This window comes from Molossus molossus, unplaced genomic scaffold (assembly GCF_014108415.1).
Source record: "Molossus molossus isolate mMolMol1 unplaced genomic scaffold, mMolMol1.p scaffold_m16_p_1, whole genome shotgun sequence".
In the NCBI taxonomy this organism is placed as follows: Eukaryota; Metazoa; Chordata; class Mammalia; order Chiroptera; family Molossidae; genus Molossus; species Molossus molossus.
Window position 1 is genome coordinate 25,813,386 of NW_023425344.1, and position 18,287 is coordinate 25,831,672.

Genomic DNA, 18,287 nt, shown 5'->3' on the forward strand with positions numbered 1-18,287 from the left:
CAAATTTGTGTATCTTAAAAATTCTTTAACAACACTGCATATACAAACAATTAAAACTCTATTTATTAAATGCTCTCACAGAGGCCCTGCTGTTTAATATCATTCCTAAATGCCAGCAGAATTTTTTTTTAAAGATTACATCTTACAGCTTAAAAAAAAAAAGCCAAAATTAAACAAGCATGCTAACCAATGATACTAATTTAAAATGTCAGAGGCTACCAAACTGTCACCTTTAAATATCACCCAACTGGAATGAAACTCAAAGGCACTACGTCAAATGTATCACTTTTATTAATATGGTCCTTAAATCATCACAAATGTACTTCTCAATCATTCTACAAAATAGCTGAGAACAAAGACACTAATATGCTTTACCAGATTCATGAGCCTTATTTACACAATCCTATGGAGTTATATGCACACTGTATCTTATTCCCTGCTCTAACCCTAACCAGACACAGTATGTTTTGGAACTACTATAATTCCCCAAAGTATACATTTTTATTTAGCTAATCACTCATTTTTTTTATTTAGCTAAATTGTTGTTGTTGTTGTTGTTGTTATTAAAACCTTTAGTTTATGTGCTCTTAAACCTGGTTCATTATCAGAATATCCCCTCTTTTTCCCCCATTGACCTCCCTGCTCCCACCCCCCGCTCCTGATTTCCCCACACTATTGTCTGTGTCCCCTGGTTATGCATATATGCATAGAAGTTCTTTGGTTTATCTCTTCCCAGCTGCCCCCTTCCTTACCCACTCTTTTAAGAATGAGGCTTTTAATGATGCAGTATAAGCTATAAAGGGTTTGAAAGATACAGATCAAAGGAATTATTACATTTCTATGAAATGCCAGTACTTTTCTATTCTAAAATTCATTTCCTCACTTTTAAGCAAACCAAAATGAGACATTTCAAGATTATATAAACCAAAGTAAGTTGGGACCAATAAAACAAAAAACAATAATTCTGTGAAACCTCAGCTTCATCTCTGATATACCTAACTCTTAAAATAACAAAAAACAAACATTATTTAATGAAAATTTTAATGAAAAGGACTTTGGAAAGTCAATAATAAAGCATGACTATTTATTTATGTGTGACTACCAATTTTTACAAGACTTGCAAAGAGCTTACTGCTTACATGATATGATATATGAAAATCTATGTTAGAGGATTCACACCTCTTTATTTTATGGACCCATACTCTATTTTTTAAAAATCCAACATTGCTCTGGCCAGTTTGGCTCAGTGATTAGAACACCAGGCCACGGACCAAAGAGCCACGGGTTCAATTCCAGCCCAGGGCATGTACCTCGGTTGCAATTCATTCCCGGCCCTGGTTGAAGTCATATAGGGGGGCAACCAATCAATGTGTCTCTCTTGAATCGATGTTTTTCTCTCTCTCTCTCCCTCCCTCCTGTCCTCCGTCCCACTCTATCTGAAGATAAATGGAAAAATATCCTCAGGTGAAGATTAAAAAAAAAAATCCAACATTTAACCAGCTTCTCGTTAAAATGACCGATTAAAAGCTTACATTTACCTCTACTCCCCAAATCTCAAAGGATTAAAAGATAATAATAAAGATAAATACCCACAAACCAACACTGATCAGAGCAGACAATGGTAGTAATATTTAGAAATCAGGAAAGCAGAAGAAAGGACAGGAACTGCCCTAAGAGGCTTCAGAGAGCTGACTGGTAAGCTTGCAATTGACCACAATAAGAGGAAAACCAATTTACCCACAAAATTTACCCAGAAAAATCTCAGGAGGTGGAGACACCAAGTAACTCTGGAAATAACTATGAAGGATAGTGGGGTGGCCCAGGCGGTGTAGCTCAGTGGTTGAGCATCGACCTATGCACCAAGAGGTTGCTGGTTTGATTCCAGGTCAGGGCACACATTCACACATTCAGGTTGCGGGCTCAATCCCCAACAGGAGGCGTGCAGGAGGCAGCTGATCAATGTTGATGCTTCTCTGGCTCATCAATGATTCTATCTCTCCCCCTCTTCCTTCCTCTCTCTCTCTAAAAAAAATCAATAAAAAAAATATTAAAAGGATAGTGGGGTGCTGAGGATAGAAAGATTTGTTGAAAGGAAATTTAAGAGGTAAATTTGTACCCTCATCACTGCATCCCAGTATCCCTCCCTCCTCTGCACTGCTGGGGAACTGCCCTTCCTCCTCCTCCTCAACAGAACAGCAACATTTCTTCATGGAGAAGATCACACAGGGTTCTTCTCTGGGAGACTCAGGGCTAAAGGCAGTGGACAGTAGTAAGAACACTAGAATCACAGCTTTAATCATGGTGGCCAAGACAAGGAAACAACCAAGTGTCTTTTGATAGATGATCAGACTAAGAAGATATGGTACATACAAGGAATGAAATACCAGTCATAAGAAAAGATGAAATACTGCCATTTGCAGCAACATGAATGGATCTTGAGAATATCACACTAAGCAAAATAAGTCACACAGAAGAAGTCAAGAACCATATGATCTCACTCATATGTAGGATATAAAACTGAAAGCCAGCCCTGGCCAGTTTGGCTCAATGGTTAGAGCGTCAGCCTGCAGACCGGAGAGTCCTGGGTTCAGTTCCCGCTAAGGACATGTACCTCAGTTGCAGTTTGTCCCCAGCCCCGGTTGGGGTTGTGTGGGTGGCACGCAGTCGATGTGTCTCTCTTACATCGATGTTTCTCTCTCTCTCTCTTCCCCCCCCTCCCTCCCACTCTATCTGAAGATAAATGCAAAAATGTCCTCAGGTTAGAATAAAAAATAAATAAAACTGAAAGCCAAAAATGAACAAACGACAAACAAACAAAAACTCATAAACACAGACAAGAGTGTGGTCATTACCAGAGGGATGGGGCGTGAGGAGTAGTAAAGGGTACAGGGGTCAAATATAAGGTGATGGAAGGAGGTTTGACTTTGAGTGGTGAATACACAATACAATACACAGATGATGTATAGAACTGTCCGCTTGAAACCTACATAATTTTATTAACCAATGTCACCTCAATAAATTTAATTTAATAAGAAGAAACAGTAGAATCAAATGAAAGTCTGTGTCATAAATATTTATGCTTTTAAAGCCCACTTTCACTAAGTTCCCAAAAAGTTGTTTACCAGTCTTACCACCCTCAAGAAGGGAATTCATTTAATTGTTTTTCTTTTTTGATTTTAGAGAGAGAAGAAGGGAAAGGGGGAGAGAGAAACATCAATGAGAGAGAACAGCATCGATTGGCTGCCTTCTGCATGCTCCCCACTGGGGATCTGGCCCACAACCTAGGCATGTGCCCTGACTGAACTGGCAACCTCTTGGTGCATGGGTCGATACTCAACAGCTGAGCCACACTGGTCGGGCAACAAGGGAATTCATTTAAAAGATCTGGCGTGAGGAGTCTCCAAGGAAACATATCAGTAAAAATCTAGCAAGATCATCTTATGAAAAATAGATAGCAAAACCCATCAGAGCCTGTTCCAATCAGCTTTGTAATATCTCACTTTAAAAATAAACATCCCACCCTGGCCGATTTGGCTCAGCAGTTAAAGCATCAGCCTGAGGACCGAGGGTCTCAGGTTCAATTCCCAGTGAAGGGTACGTACCTTGGTTGCAGGTTCTATCCCTGGCTCTGGTTGGGATTGTGCAGGAAGCAACCAACTGATGTGTCTCTTTCACATGATATCTCTCTCTCTCTCTGTCTCTCTCTCTCCCCCCTCTCTCTCTCCCTCCTCTCTCCCCCCCACCCTCCCTTCCACTCTATCTAAAAAAACCAATGGAATAATATCCTTGGGTGAGGATTAACAACAACAACAACAACAAAACCAACAACAACGAACAGCCCAAGAGTATCAAAATAATATTTGAGGAAAACATCTCTAAGGTTTTTACCCCTTCCAAAAAGGAAACAAACAGACTCTACAGGAGAAGAAAGCTTAAAAAAAATCAATATCCTCAAAGATAATAAGAGAATATATTATATTCATGGAACAATAATAGTATATTATAAAAAGAACAGTCAAAAGTAAGAAACTGCTTTCCATATTAAATATAGGTTAATAACACAAAAATGGATTCAAAAATACAATTGAAGAAACTTCCCAGAAATGAAAAAGCTACATTTTATCAGTATTTCTGAGCAGGAAGTGCAATACCAAAGTACCAGGAATTCTAGAATTCCTGTATTTAATATGGGTTACTGGCTTCTGGGTTATCTGACTCCTAAGCACTGTCTGGGCTTTGACCTTGGCTTGGTATTTGACCGCTGGCTTTTTCCTTTGCCCTAGTCCTCTGTCCAACCAGAGCATACAAGTCACTGGCAGTTTTTCCTTCTTCTTCCTGGTGCCCAACCTTGCATCTTCCATAAAATAGCCTCAGCTGACTGTGCCATCCATCACGCAGACCGCAGTACCTCCTGCTAGCGCCTGCATCGGTGCCCTTCTACTCCTTCCATCCAGAGAAGTATTTCATCTAAAAATGCCAGTTAAAAATGTATCCATTTTCCAAAGACCAATGTACTGCTACTTCCTATAAGGTCTTTGAAGAAATGTTTTCTCATATCCTCTGTAACCTCATGATTCTGTGCTCTGTGGACCTGACCTGTCCGGAGACCATCATTATACTCTGTTTTTTGGCTTTATTTTTAATTTACGAAATGGAAGAACACAAAAGACAGGGAACACACACATCTCACTAATCTGTGTATTTCTCCATAAATTCTTATATCAGTATATATTCAAACTGCTGAATCAGCATCATGTGTTCAGCTTCTGTTGTCCCACGCTCACATAACCACAATGAAAAAATTAATGATTTTTAAAAAAAAGAATTTAGCTGAGTAAGTAATAAAGTCCTAAAACAACTTGTCAAGTAAAATATGAGTTCCTCACGATATAGTGCAGTATTTATAAATATGCTCAGTGTGTCTTGCTGAGCCCACAAACATCTTTAGAAAACAGCAAGTTAAAGTTAAAAAGTGTTTCCTTATTGCAGATATTCTTGGATATTTTGATACATGCATCTCCCATAAAGGGGTACAGACATTGCACCATGTTCTTTTTTTCTTTACAGCAACTCACAGGATTCTTCCTCCAAGTTACATATTTGGAAAATGCTAGAATACATTATATCCAGTTTTGCCCTGGACAGTGTTGCTCAGTGGTTAGAGCATCAACCCTTGCACCAAAGGGTCTCAGGTTCAATTCCCAGTCAAGGGCATGTACCTGGGTTGCAGGTTCGATCCCCAGCCCTGGTCAGGACACATGAAGGAGGCAACCAATCAATGTGTCTCCCTCACATCTATGCTTCCTCCCCACCCCCACTTCGTTCCCTCCCTTCCACTCTCTCTGAAAAAGCAATGGAAAAAATACCCTCGAGTAAGGATTAAAAAAAAAAAAAAAATCACAGCCAATCTTTCATATTTGCATCTATTTAGATTTGCTAAAACACTTGAGCTTATTAGTTGCAGCTTGAAAATGGGCGGGGCACAGATTTGGTTTTTATCCTCAAAACACAGTTTTTCATTTGCTTGCCATTTTTGAAACACTAATAACAGACCCAAGTTCAACATGTTATCAAGTTTCTTGCATACAGTTTTGTAAGCCAATAGTATCAAGTTATATTATAATTAGATCATTCAACTATTTAAATATATTTCATACTTTAAGCTCAACTGGAAATATTTCAGTATTTCTTTAGTTGCATAATGTTTCAGAATTATTTTCTTACTAAATATTTAATGGTTTTTACATACTGTTCATTAATTCAGAACTGGCATTTCCATTTCAAAGCAAATAGATACTCAATCATGTGAAATAAATCCAGATTATGACGTTGATTATTTTGTTTAATGTCACTCATGACTGAGAACAGTTTCAAACAATATTTGGAGAAGGATAACTGAGTGTAGCTATTTGTTTTTAAACTGTGTTTTGACAACACATGTAAGTGTCTCTAAGGAGGAAACAGAATTATAACAACACTGAAAGGCCGCTGACTGGTAACTATATACCCGCATCATCAACGGTACCTGCAGATTTTCAGTCGTGTCCAGAGTTCAATCTTAAATAACAATAACCAGAAGTTTTAGAAAATTTTAAAGAAAAAAAATATGTCTAATGCTAGGTTATTTTTATAAATTCATTCAACAATAAATATTGTTGGGAATCTACCGTGTTCCAGGCAACATTCTAGCTGCTGGGGATACCGCAGTCAACAAGAGCCAATAAAAGACACTGTCCCCACAGAGCATATATAAAATAAATAAATCATCTAGTATAGAGCACCACAGAGAAAACTATAGTAACTAAGGGAGTAATGAGGTGGGGAGGGAGGAGCGGTGATCATTTTAAACTCTGTGTTCAGGGCCTCAAAGCAAAGGAGACATTACAGCGAGAAGCTGAGGAAGGGAGGGTATAAGCCCTGTTGCCCTCTGGGTAAGCCCATTCCAGGCAGAAAGGACAAGTGCAAAGGTCCATGAGAAGGACTCCTGCTTCTTATTACTTCTATATTTAACAGAGTAATAGAAAATGCTTTCCCTATTTTGTGATCTATCAGGTTACAGTTCTCTGTCTGGGGCCCAGGGGAGATGAAGGAAGCTGGTGCAAGATTTTAGCCAAACATACAATCTGTGTTGTGCCTCTATGCCCTGAAGGTCAAATCTAGCCCACTGTCTGTGTTTATAAATAAAGTTTTATTGAAACAGCCTCGTTCAGTGGCTTCCTATTCTCTATGGCAGCTTTCATGCTACAACTGCTGAGCTGCTGATATCCCATAAATATATGGCTGTGAAGATTAAAATATGCACAATCTGACCATTTATGGAAAAAGTTTGCTAAAACCTTCTCTTGGAATTCAGAATGTCATCTAAATCAATGTTACCTGCACCAGAGACATGTGACCATGAGTTAACCACCTCAGTAACCTCTGCAGAGGGAATGGCAGGCACCCTTTGTCTAACTAATCTCAAACACCCTCATGATGGCCAGAGTCTAATTAGGAAAAGGAAAAAATTCAAATTCTAATTCTGGTCTAATAAATACATGTTTCTTGGCCAGTTACACATATTTCTTTCCAGTCATAGCAATGTAATCATGGAGAAAATCTTTTTTAAATTTCTCGGTGATAGAACAAGCTCCTTTGTTTACTTTCCTATGTCCATTCCTCCTGGTATTCAGAAGAAAGAAAAATTAAGCCAGAAAACTCAAGTACTTCCCCTACAATAGAAAAATATAAATCTAAAAAACTTACAGCAGGTGCAGAATAGAAAGACGGAAGAGTCAGAGTTCTGACCAAGAGAAAGGAGCAAATGTCCCAACAGTCCCAGAGGTGGCCAGTAATGGTGAAGCTTTCTCAGTGTGCCTGGAGCATAAACATACCAACCCTGTAAAGAGCAAGGTGCCACCAGAGAGTACCGGGAAGCCACAGCTGCTGCGGGCTCTGTACCCAGCCTGCGAAATCTCACAGTGACATTTTGAGAGAGCACTCAGATCTCCCTAAACACTTGATTTTACAGAAACGAAAGGTTTGGGAATATTCTAGCTCACTGTCTCATCCCACCAATGTGTATATTTGAGTGCTGACTCATACATTTGCTATTTACCAATAACACTGATGACTGATGAAAAGCAGACAGAGCTGACTACTTTATCATCCTAATGTAACCAACAAAGGTGAGATAAAGTAACTGATAACTAAGAAGAACTGGGCTTCGGTTTACTCAACATCTGATTTGTTAAAAGAATATAATCGTATGAAATATGAACCACATGAGTAAAAGCCATTAAATTGTTGGTGATTTTTGGTTTTCTTAAGATATGCAATTCCTGCTCCCAGATACTTCTTCTGGTAATTATTTGCAGATAAAATGTATTTTTAGGTCAAACCAAGGCCTTCTAGAAACTATGTACATTTGGGGGGCAAAAGGAGACAAAACCAGCACATTGTAGGGATCCACCACCTTAATTACTGAAACAGGAGAGAGTCAACCTCAAAATAACATAATAATTCATGAGGAACATTTCAAATAAATATTGTGGAAAGATATCCAAAAACCAAGAGGCCATGAAACAATTCTAATTAAACATAATCCCTCCCCAAAGATTTCTCAGTGCTATAAAATGCTTAAGGGACAGAAGTTTCTTTGTAAACAGAAATGATAAGTCTGTTTTAAAAGTATAATATTCAAGGGACTATGACCTTCTGTGCAATATACAAAAATCAAAACAATATATCAATAACAGTGAAGCCTGAAATCTAACAATGACATGCTTTCCCTTAACTACAATAAGCCTTGTATTCTCAAACAGAACACTGTTATGAGATGAGCAAAAGCCAAACAGTGTGGGCTGAGGAATACTAACTCAATCTGTGTTGTTTTTCTTTGCTACAAATTGGGACACAGGATGGCAAATTTTGGTGCAAAGTTAGAAACTCACCTAAGGCTCTAGAGGTGATCCTAATTTCCAGTTTTAATCTGCTATTCAGCACCTTAATCCAGTGTTCCATGTAGCACATTCCACATGTTCCTCTACATCTAAGCAACAGCATTTGCAAAAACATGTTGAAAGCCCTGAAAAACTGTATCTGTGTGCACGGAGGGAAGGGAGCAGGGAGTAGCAGCAACCCAGCAGGTTTAGAAATGGACAAACTTGAATTTTTGAAAATATGCTACTTATGAAAAGAAATGAATAATACATACCCTTGAGGGGAGAGTTTGTCTAGCCATCCCGCCTTAACATTCTTCGAAGAGGATCCATAAAAACAAGCATAAGGAGATATTGCATCTGAGGACAGGACTGATGAATCAGCATTTCCACTTGTTGAGCTTAATGGATAACTGTGCCTACTAACAGGGTCCATGGTGAATGCCTTTTGAGTCCTAGATTTAGATGCCTTTGAATTTTTTCTTCTTAAACTCTGAAAGCATTCTTCTACCGTTGAATATTCTGAATCTGAAGCACACTCTGTCGGAAAACTGTTTTTGTCCTCTCGAGGTATCCAAATATCTTCCACTTTGTCTTCGCTTACATTCTCCTTCCTGGTGTCACATATGCTAAACAGAAAACAATAGTGTACACATCGCAAAGTGCTACATGTCATTTAAGCCACACGTTATTTTTTAAATTTATAAACAACCCATCGCAGAAATTTAAGACCAGGAAAATCTTAGAATTCAATTAATCCATCTGATAATTTTTAAAACCTTTCCAAAAAAAAAATTAAATACAAATCTCTCGTTATCCTAAGACATATCTGAACACTACTAGAAGTAGTATACTTTTTTCTTACGTATCGTTTAATCCTATCTGTTTATTTGGGGAGTTGGGCACAAGTTGTAAGGACACAGATGGACTGTATTCTTTGCATCACAGTTTAAACATCTTCACCAGGACCATTAAGTGGTTAGCCCAATCTCTAGTCCCTGGGCAAGAACATGAATGACTAACTTATCTTTTTGGAGATCTTTCTTCTAAACTTGCTGACTTTTTTTTTGATTCTTCATTAATAAACTTCCAGGACTCTACTTTCCATCACAATGTAACAGAACAGGGAGTATGTCTGACTGATGAAAGCTTTAGTGTTACTTTGCAACACTAATGAGGAAGAACCACACCACATTGCTAGCGAGAACATGGGAAAGGGTCAGGTTACACTAAGAAGTAAGAGCTGTGTAGCATATAATATTTACTGGAACACATTCATAATAGCTAAGTATACTGCTATAAATTTAAGGAATGACAAAACAGAATCACTGAGTAATTTATGTATAATAAAACTCATTACAAAGAAGGTTTATTTCTAATCAACAAAACATGCTTAGGGGTCCAATTATATCCTAGATAACAGTGTTCTAAAACCCGTACTTCCTTAAAGAATGATTTAGCCTGGCCCCTTCCATATTTTGCACTATAACAGGTTCATAGCAAATGCCTGCTGAAGATATACAATAAGTATTTTAGTATCTTCCTAATATTTTAATATTTTCCTTAACTTTAATTTCAACTTCAGGAAACCCACAACAGTGTTAGCCTTGGGGAGGAAATGGATAAAATAGAAGAGAAAACAAATGTTAAGTAATGAACCAGTATACCAAGTCCTAATAAAGCTGAGAGAAAAATAAAATTTAGCTGGAGCCCTGGAAATTGTTTAATTTCATGTGCGATCCAAAGAAGTGGATAATTGTCAAGCCACTTGTCAGTGCAGAATGTATCCAACAAAAAGGGTACAAAGTTACATTTGTAAAAACGCTGCACTCACAGTGACATCTTTTTGCACTGTGGCTTCCTCCCCTTTCTCCTTCATATTATAACTTCTAATCCTTAAATTTCTATCACAGTCACCACACATTTGCCACTTTGGAGAGGAAAGGGTAGTTTCAATTAGAGAAAGACCAAAATAATCTGCTACAGAACATACTTGATTTATAGACTCTAAATTTAATTGTTAAAATGAGTTCTGTTATCGACACCTTTAAAAAGAAAAGCTTTGAACTTACCAATGTAAACTATCTTCTTAGAAACACATGAGCAAGAAGTAAACACTGTATAACATTTTATTCAAAAGAATTAATCATCATCAGTCATGACTTCATACCTTGATTTGACAAAAAGAGAGTTTCTTTCAGTAGTTGCTTCTCCTTTGAGTGTTTCGTGATGGGTCCAAAATTCATTCCTTACAGACTTCTTCTATTAAAAAAATATATATACACTTTTTTTAGGGTTTCAATATTCTACAGAGATCCACAATATCTGGGTTTAGTTTTATTAACCAAATGTCTAATTGCTTAGATCAGTTTTCAGTAAAAACAACTTAATTAGGGAGACTACATTAAACTGTAGCCTTTGGATGCCTTTCTCAATATTTAACTTCAATCATCAATAACTCATCATTTCAACTGAGAAAAACAGAATATGCTAACCAAGAAAAAATTTATTTACTTTTACCTTCCCAATATTTTTTGTCTTCCAACTTCTCTTTTATCATCACCAAGAAATAAAATAGCAAAAGAGCATAAGTACTGAAGAGAAAAGACTAAGTGATACACTGAATAATTAACATATGTAACTAGTCAGAAGTCTGAATTTGGGTATAACGCAAAGCTAAATCTGGGGGAAGGTTGTTTGCTTTTCCTTCTTATGTTCTTTTTCTGTCTTTTTTTTTTTTTAAGTAACTTCTCTTGCAGAAAACTATAAAAACCCACTGACCCTTATTTCTAAAATCAATCTGAAAATGTGTTTTTGTGATATATATTTGAAGATAAAAATTTATCATTATTTTACTGAAGAGAATTTTACTGGTTGAAAATTTCATTTTTTAATATAACACATTCTTCAAAAAACTTACAGGAAAATGAGGCATAAAATATAGGCAGAAGAGCAAACAATATGGAAAAAAGTTAAACGAACCCTGGTAGTTTCTGGTCTCTGGAAGAGAAGGGTCTCTCCATAAGGCAGGATGGAAGATGAATTCTCCTCATTTGAATCTGTCGGGGGGATTACAGGATAAGTGAGAATGAAAAGATATGAATAATGTGAAATACTATTTTTAAAAAGACATGTGTTTATTTTAAAGTAATATTACAAATATAGCTTTATTTTCTGAGGATCCAAAATTATGCTCATAATTCTTAACCCTAACTAAACTTACCCCATGGCCTTCCTGATGCAGCACTCACAGTCTACACTCCTCACTTTGCAACATGACATATTTTTTAGTATTTCTTCAGCTATATATGTCCTTGCTAGCCTCTAAGATCTACATTAATATAACCAAGCATATTTCCCACTGTATACAATGAAAATGGTTACAATGTCACTTTTTTTCTTTATTTTATTTTTTATTTTTTCCATCATCATTTATCCCCCCTATACTATCTCCCACCTTCACCCACCCCCTTACCCCCACCCACAGTCATGGTGCCATTTTTAATGTTAATTCCTAAATAAAAGAATAGTGTTAACAGAAAATTAATCTTAATTCTATCATAATTTTCAATAAGTAATTACTAAACATTCACTAACATAACCACTAGATGTTATATCACTCAAAATGTCAGAATACACTTAAAAAATCCCTCTGTTTCCATAGCTACTAACATATTTGTAAATAAATTTTTTTCAAAAGACTGTCCACCATCTCTGAATTATACCAATCTACAAGAAAGAATTCTCAACACTTGCATTTTCTGATATGGCAAAACAATTTTTAAAGGTTCAGTAGCCAAGTGTTTGTCGTCTTATTGTTGAGAAGAATGTTCCTGAATCTATAGAAGCAGAATTTTCAAAAAGGAAGAAAAGCCTCTGTCAATGATCAATTTACCAGAGCAATATCAGCCCTTTCCTGTTACCATGGCAAAATTACTTTCCATAAATCTATGTTCTGGAGCTCAGACTGTCAGAAACCACTTAATTCAGTTAAATGCCTTCAACTGTGGCTAATGATAAATGAAGCCTGTACAGAAAAATCCTTTTACGTTACCATGTGCAAATTTCTAGGAGTGTGCGTGTGTATACATTACTGTCTTTTATTCATTCACCTTTAGAAGTGTCTGAAGTACTGTGAACCCTAGCAGACAGTATTCCCATTAGTCCCCATTCCCCAGGTGGGCTGCCTTCTCCGTTACGATTTAAACACACAAGACCATCAAATGAGTGCTAATAATTTACAGAGACTCGAAGTGCTAAGACTTACTTTTCTGTGTCACAGATTTTCCAGTTGAGGTAGCAACGTTTTTTCTCTCTCGAAAATGGCTTCAAGCAAAGGGGAAAACAGATACGTAAAAATAGATAAGTTACTATCTTGAGTAAAGAATTAATTATAGAGACATACATTCTTTTAGGTAGAAAAACCAATATTCAAAAATAAGTTTGATTTTAAATAAACAGAATGGCTAAATTCCACAAATGTGTTTTCTGAATAGCATAAGGGAAGAGATTTCCAAGCATCTCATAAGTGTTCGCTTCTCATACTTATAATTCTCAAGAGAACATATTTGCCCAATGCTAGTATGAACATAAAGCAATTTTAAAAACCCTATACATACACATCTGAGAAACAAATTTTCGACCTAGATTTCAGTATGTATGTAGTGCTTTTGTTAACAGCTTTATAATATGGAATAAAAAGCTGGCCTGTCTTTATGAGCACAATATCAAAATACACAAGACTTTTCCTCAAAGATCTGGGAGTCTTGAGGCAGAGACATGACAAGTAATTAATGAGAACACAATCTAACAGCAGTGACAGAGGAAAACGCTGTGAGCAGAGGGTACCGAGTACCTACCACTGGATGAAAGAGTTCTACCTACTTTTCCATCTAAGTGTAAGGATCTGGACACTGTCCTTAGACACTTATCTGTCCAAGTAACTACAAGCAAGTAAATTAAAAAAAACAGAAATCAACAAAATAGAATATGAACAAAATTTAAAAGTCACTACAACCAAAAGCTAGTTCTTTGCAAAGATCAGTAAAATTGATCAACTTCAGGAAAGGGAAATAAAAGAGAGACAGAGACATAAATTACTAACATCTGGAATGAAAGAGGACATCACTACAAATCCTATGAACATGAAAGGGATAACCACAGATTACTAAGAAAAATTTTATGCCAATAAATTCAACAACTGAGATAAAATGAAAAAAATTCCTTAAGAGATACCAATTACCAAATATGACACAAGAATAAATAAAAAATCTATTATATCCCTGGCCAGTTTGGCTCAGAGGTTAGAGCGTCGGCCTGTGGTCCAGAGAGACCCGGTTCGGTTCCCGCTAAGGGCACGTACCTCGGTTGCAGTTTGTCCCCAGCCCTGGTTGGGTCGCGTGGGTGGCAACCACTCGATGTGTCCCTTTCACGTCGATGTTTCTCTCTCTCTCTCTCTCTCTCTCTCTCTCTCTCTCTCTCTCTCTCTTTCTCTCCCCCTCCTTCCCTCCCTTCCTCCCTCCCTCCCACTCTATCTGAACAAAATATGGAAAAATGTCCTCGGGTGAGGATAAAAAAAAAATCTATTATAGCTAATAGATATAATCCCTATATCTATTAGCAGAACCAAATTTAGTAATTAATCACCTATTCACAAAGAACTCTATGCCCGGATACTTCATTGGTGAATTCACTAACCATTTAAGAAAAAATGACACCAATTCTACACAAACTTTTCAAAAATGGGAGGAAGGAGTACTTCCCAACTCATTCTTAAGCCCAGTATTACTGATACTAAAATGAGTCAAAAACAAAACTACAGATAAATAGTCCTCTTGAACATGGATGCAAAAACCATTAAGAAAATGTCAGCAAATCAGATCCAACAATTTATAAAAAGGATAGCCCCAACCAAGGGCCTTAGTTAGTTAGAGTGTCATCCCATACAGCAGAAAGGTTGAGGGTTCAATTCCTGATCAGGGCATATTCCCATGTTGCAGTTTGATGCCCAATAGGGGCACATACAGGAGGCAACCAATCGATATTTCTTTCTCTTTCTCTCTCTCCCTCTCTTTCCTTCTCTCTCTAAAGTCAATAAACATATCCTTGGGTGAAGATTAATAAAAAATAAAAAGGATAATATGACCACGTGAGTTACCCCAGGAAAGCAAAATTGGTTTAACATGAAAAAATCAATATAAGTCACCAAATAAAAATAAATAAATAAGGGAAACAAATCATATGCTCATGATAATATATCCAGGGGGAAAAAAAAGACAAATTTCAACATCCATTCATGGAAAAGACTCTCAGCAAATTAGAAATAGAAGAAAATTTCTGCAACCTAATAAAGGGCATTAATAGAAAACCTACATCATAATTAATGGTTAAAGTCTGATGTCCTCACATAAGATTGGGAGTAAGGCAAGAAGGTATGCTCTCTCTACCTATATTCACATTATTTCAGAGGTCCAAAACCGTACAATAAAACAAGAGAAAGAAATAAAAGGCATGCAGATTAGAAAGTATCTTTTTTGAAGATTGTTTTTAAAGATTTTTTTTTAGAGAGAGAGGAAGGGAGAGAGAAACATCAGTGTGAGAGAGAAATATCCATCAGCTGCCTCCTGCACGCTCCCTACTGGGGACTGAGCCTGCAACCCAGACGTGCCCTGACGGAGAACTGAACTGGGACCTCTCAGTCCATGGGCCAATGCTCATCCACTGAGCCACAGTGGCTGGGTTGGAAGGTATCTTTTAATTAAAAGGTATGCAGTAAGCAAAAATTCCTAAAGAATATACTAAAAAGCTTCTCAAAAAAGTAAGTCTAGCAAGGTCCAAGGATAAAGGGTAAATAATTTTAAAATTCAATAACATATTCAAAAAGATTTTTTATATTATTTTAAGTACATCTATTAGTGCTTTTTAAAAGCATATTTTGTTGGTTGTACTATTAGTCATAAAATATGAAGGAAAAAGTTTGTGATAATTTTTTATTTTGGTATTCAATATCCACCTGCAAGAGATTCCCGGCTCTATCAATCAAGTTCATTTGATCTACTGCAGATGAAAGATTAGGTCAATACAGGAAACAAGTTGTTTTGAAAACTTGTGATTAACAATTTCTATTCTCATTTATCTATGAATAAATGATCAGAAGCTATTTTATATTCTAATACCTATTATGCCCAAAGCACTATGTTAAGGGTTTATATATCTACACCTCCTATTTCATCCTCATAAGAGCCCGATGAGGTAGGACCTGGTGTCCTAATCCTACCAATAATGAATGCACCAGTACCACAGCTAATAAGAAGCAAAGCCAGCAGTCAAGGTCAGTTCTGTCGTGAGTACAAAACCCATGTTCTCTCTTCCTTTCTGCCTTATTATCTTCCCACCAGTTACCCATGTTCTTTCTTCCTTTCTGCCTTATTATCTTCCCACCAGTTATCCTGAAAACTGCAGGTTTTTAAAAAATTTTGAAATATAAAGCATGGTTCATTTGTGAAATTTCAAAACCCATACAGAAAAGCCATACTTATCATCCTTATTATCATGCTTTTGTCATCCTGGTCAAGTTACCTAACAGCTCTGAGCCTGGTTTTCTCATTTATTGAAGGAGAATAAAAATAGGACATGCTGCATAGGAATATCATGAGAATTTATAAGATAATGCATTTAAAGAGCATAAGGTGTGCCCTACACAATGTAAACACACAGCAGAATGACCAATCATCACTATTTCCAGCAGAGAAAATAATGGTTGTTCCTCCTGCTAAACTTTTAAAGCCCTTGAAAGTATGGACACTCTTCATTTGTAATAGTGAAAAAGTGTCAACAACCTAGTGGAAAATTTTTTTTTTCTTTTAATAAAATACTATACAGGAGTTACTGCATAAAATAATGTGCAGGCACATCTCAAAATATAATACATGAAACACCAAGTTGCAAAATAATAACTGAATCAAAGAAAATCTCCAGCATACCTACAGATGCTATTTTTTCACATATTTTTAACCACAAAAGTTGCTAAGAAAAGCAGTAGCATACAGGTTAATTAATGTTAAAAATCTCCCTTTTTGACTGAAACTTACCTATTACTTAAACAAGGTAGCCACACCAAAAAATTATCAATTATAAATCACAAATGGTCCATCATTTCACAGAATGTTAATCTAAAAAAAATTTCAATTCTTACAATTCACAATAAACTAACAACAGACTGAGTACAGGTCATTATAGACTGAATTTTAAAAAAAGAAAAACACAATAATTAGGCAGTAGTTTTAAACAGCCCGAAGTTTTACATAATATCTAATTATAACACACAAATCTGAATTCAAAAAGCATGAGTGTATTAACTACAGCACAGACCAAGAATGTGAAATTCACAATGCATAATTAAAACAATCTATGAACATCCCCCACAAAAAAAAATAAATATCCTTGGGATAAGAATAAATTATATTTATAGGAAGATTACAGCACAAAAATCTACATCATCACAAATCTTTTTTTAAGCAACTAACAGAAGTAGCAGTTCAAAATGTGGATCTCAAGAAGATTCATTTGATGTGAACCCCAAGAAGGAATATATCTGCTAAGAAAGATTCCTCATGATCAATAAAAGGCCCAAGTTTTATGCATAAGCAGAGCCTAGTGGTCATTTGTGGAAAGGATTGTCACAGAATCTAATACAAGAAGAACCTCACACTGAATTCTTGGTTTCTAAGCCCTTCTAGTTTAAAAAAGGATGAGCAAACTATTAAAAGGGAATTCCTGGTTTTATCTTTTGACCAATGAACAAAGACCTGCCCTGTCCAATCAGAACTACTCCATAGTGACCAATTAGAATGCACAGTGCCAACCAAAATGATTTCAAGATTTGGACCAATCGGAAGTGTCTAAATTTGGATACCTCATATACATAAAATGGACCTAACTGGGTGAAAACTTTGGATGTAAAAGACTGCCTCCCCTTTCTCTGGGTGGCATACAATTTAGGTTACTACGTAAATCAATGTCTCCAGGGATGCAATTCCTTTTGCTCAAATAAATGCTTTGTATTATTTATTTTAATGTAAAATTAATTTACAAAAATATACTTTTTAAAACAAAATGGAGCTTTTTAATTATGAAAAATAAGAAAGTATAAACATATTCTTGTAAAACAAGCAGATAGCTATTTTTATCCTCTAACAATAAATCAAACTATTAATTATCTAAATTTTGATTTATTTAGATGTTCAAGTAAAAATTTTGCAGCCTATTTTTTCATAGAATTTATAAGAAGGCATTTTAAAGAAAAAAATACAAATTTTAGATTGCTAAGCATTTTTCTGGTAAAACATAAAATGTGAATTTTTTCTTAAGCATGAAAAAGATGTAATGAGTTTCTGTATTTTTTTTAATTCAATGCAGCCAACAACTGTTATTACTTTCCTGTACAGTTGTTGCTCATATATATTTTGACATTAAAGTCTAAAATATTGTTACCCATTTCTAATGTCTGTACCATGTCTATGTACATCTAGGAAAAATATCTAAGATTTTTTTTTTTTTTTTTAATTCAAAGAAGGCTGGAGAATTAAGGTTTAGATTTCAAATTTTTTGTTGTTGTTGTCAGTTCTCACCTACGGATATTTTTTCCACTGATTTTTTTCAAGGAGCGAGAGGGAAACGGAAAGAGGAGGAGGGAGAGAAACACAGATGTGAGAGGGACACACTGACTGGTTGCCTCCTGCATGTGCCCCAACCGGGGCCAGGGATTGAACCTGCAACCCAGTTACATGTCCCTGACCGGAATCAAACTCAAGACTCTTTGGTGCACACACTGACCCTCTAACCACTGAGCAACACTACCCAAGGCTA

The 18,287-nt window shown here is 36.3% G+C and overlaps 1 protein-coding gene across 6 annotated transcripts in view; it reads right to left on the bottom strand.

The window, feature by feature from the left end:
• Nucleotides 1-18,287, bottom strand: part of ARAP2 (ArfGAP with RhoGAP domain, ankyrin repeat and PH domain 2) — a 183,021-nt gene that overhangs the window by 145,478 nt on the left and 19,256 nt on the right. For 5 of the 6 annotated variants that reach the window (XM_036245273.1, XM_036245298.1, XM_036245306.1 and 2 more), the window contains exons 3-6: nucleotides 12,688-12,746; nucleotides 11,403-11,479; nucleotides 10,591-10,682; nucleotides 8,696-9,049 (exon numbers count right to left, since the gene is read on the bottom strand). In XM_036245273.1, coding sequence (XP_036101166.1) covers nucleotides 8,696-9,049; nucleotides 10,591-10,682; nucleotides 11,403-11,479; nucleotides 12,688-12,746 — 582 coding nt within the window. The remainder of the gene's footprint in view (nucleotides 1-8,695; nucleotides 9,050-10,590; nucleotides 10,683-11,402; nucleotides 11,480-12,687; nucleotides 12,747-18,287) is intronic. The other variant, XM_036245290.1, reaches the window with a different exon arrangement.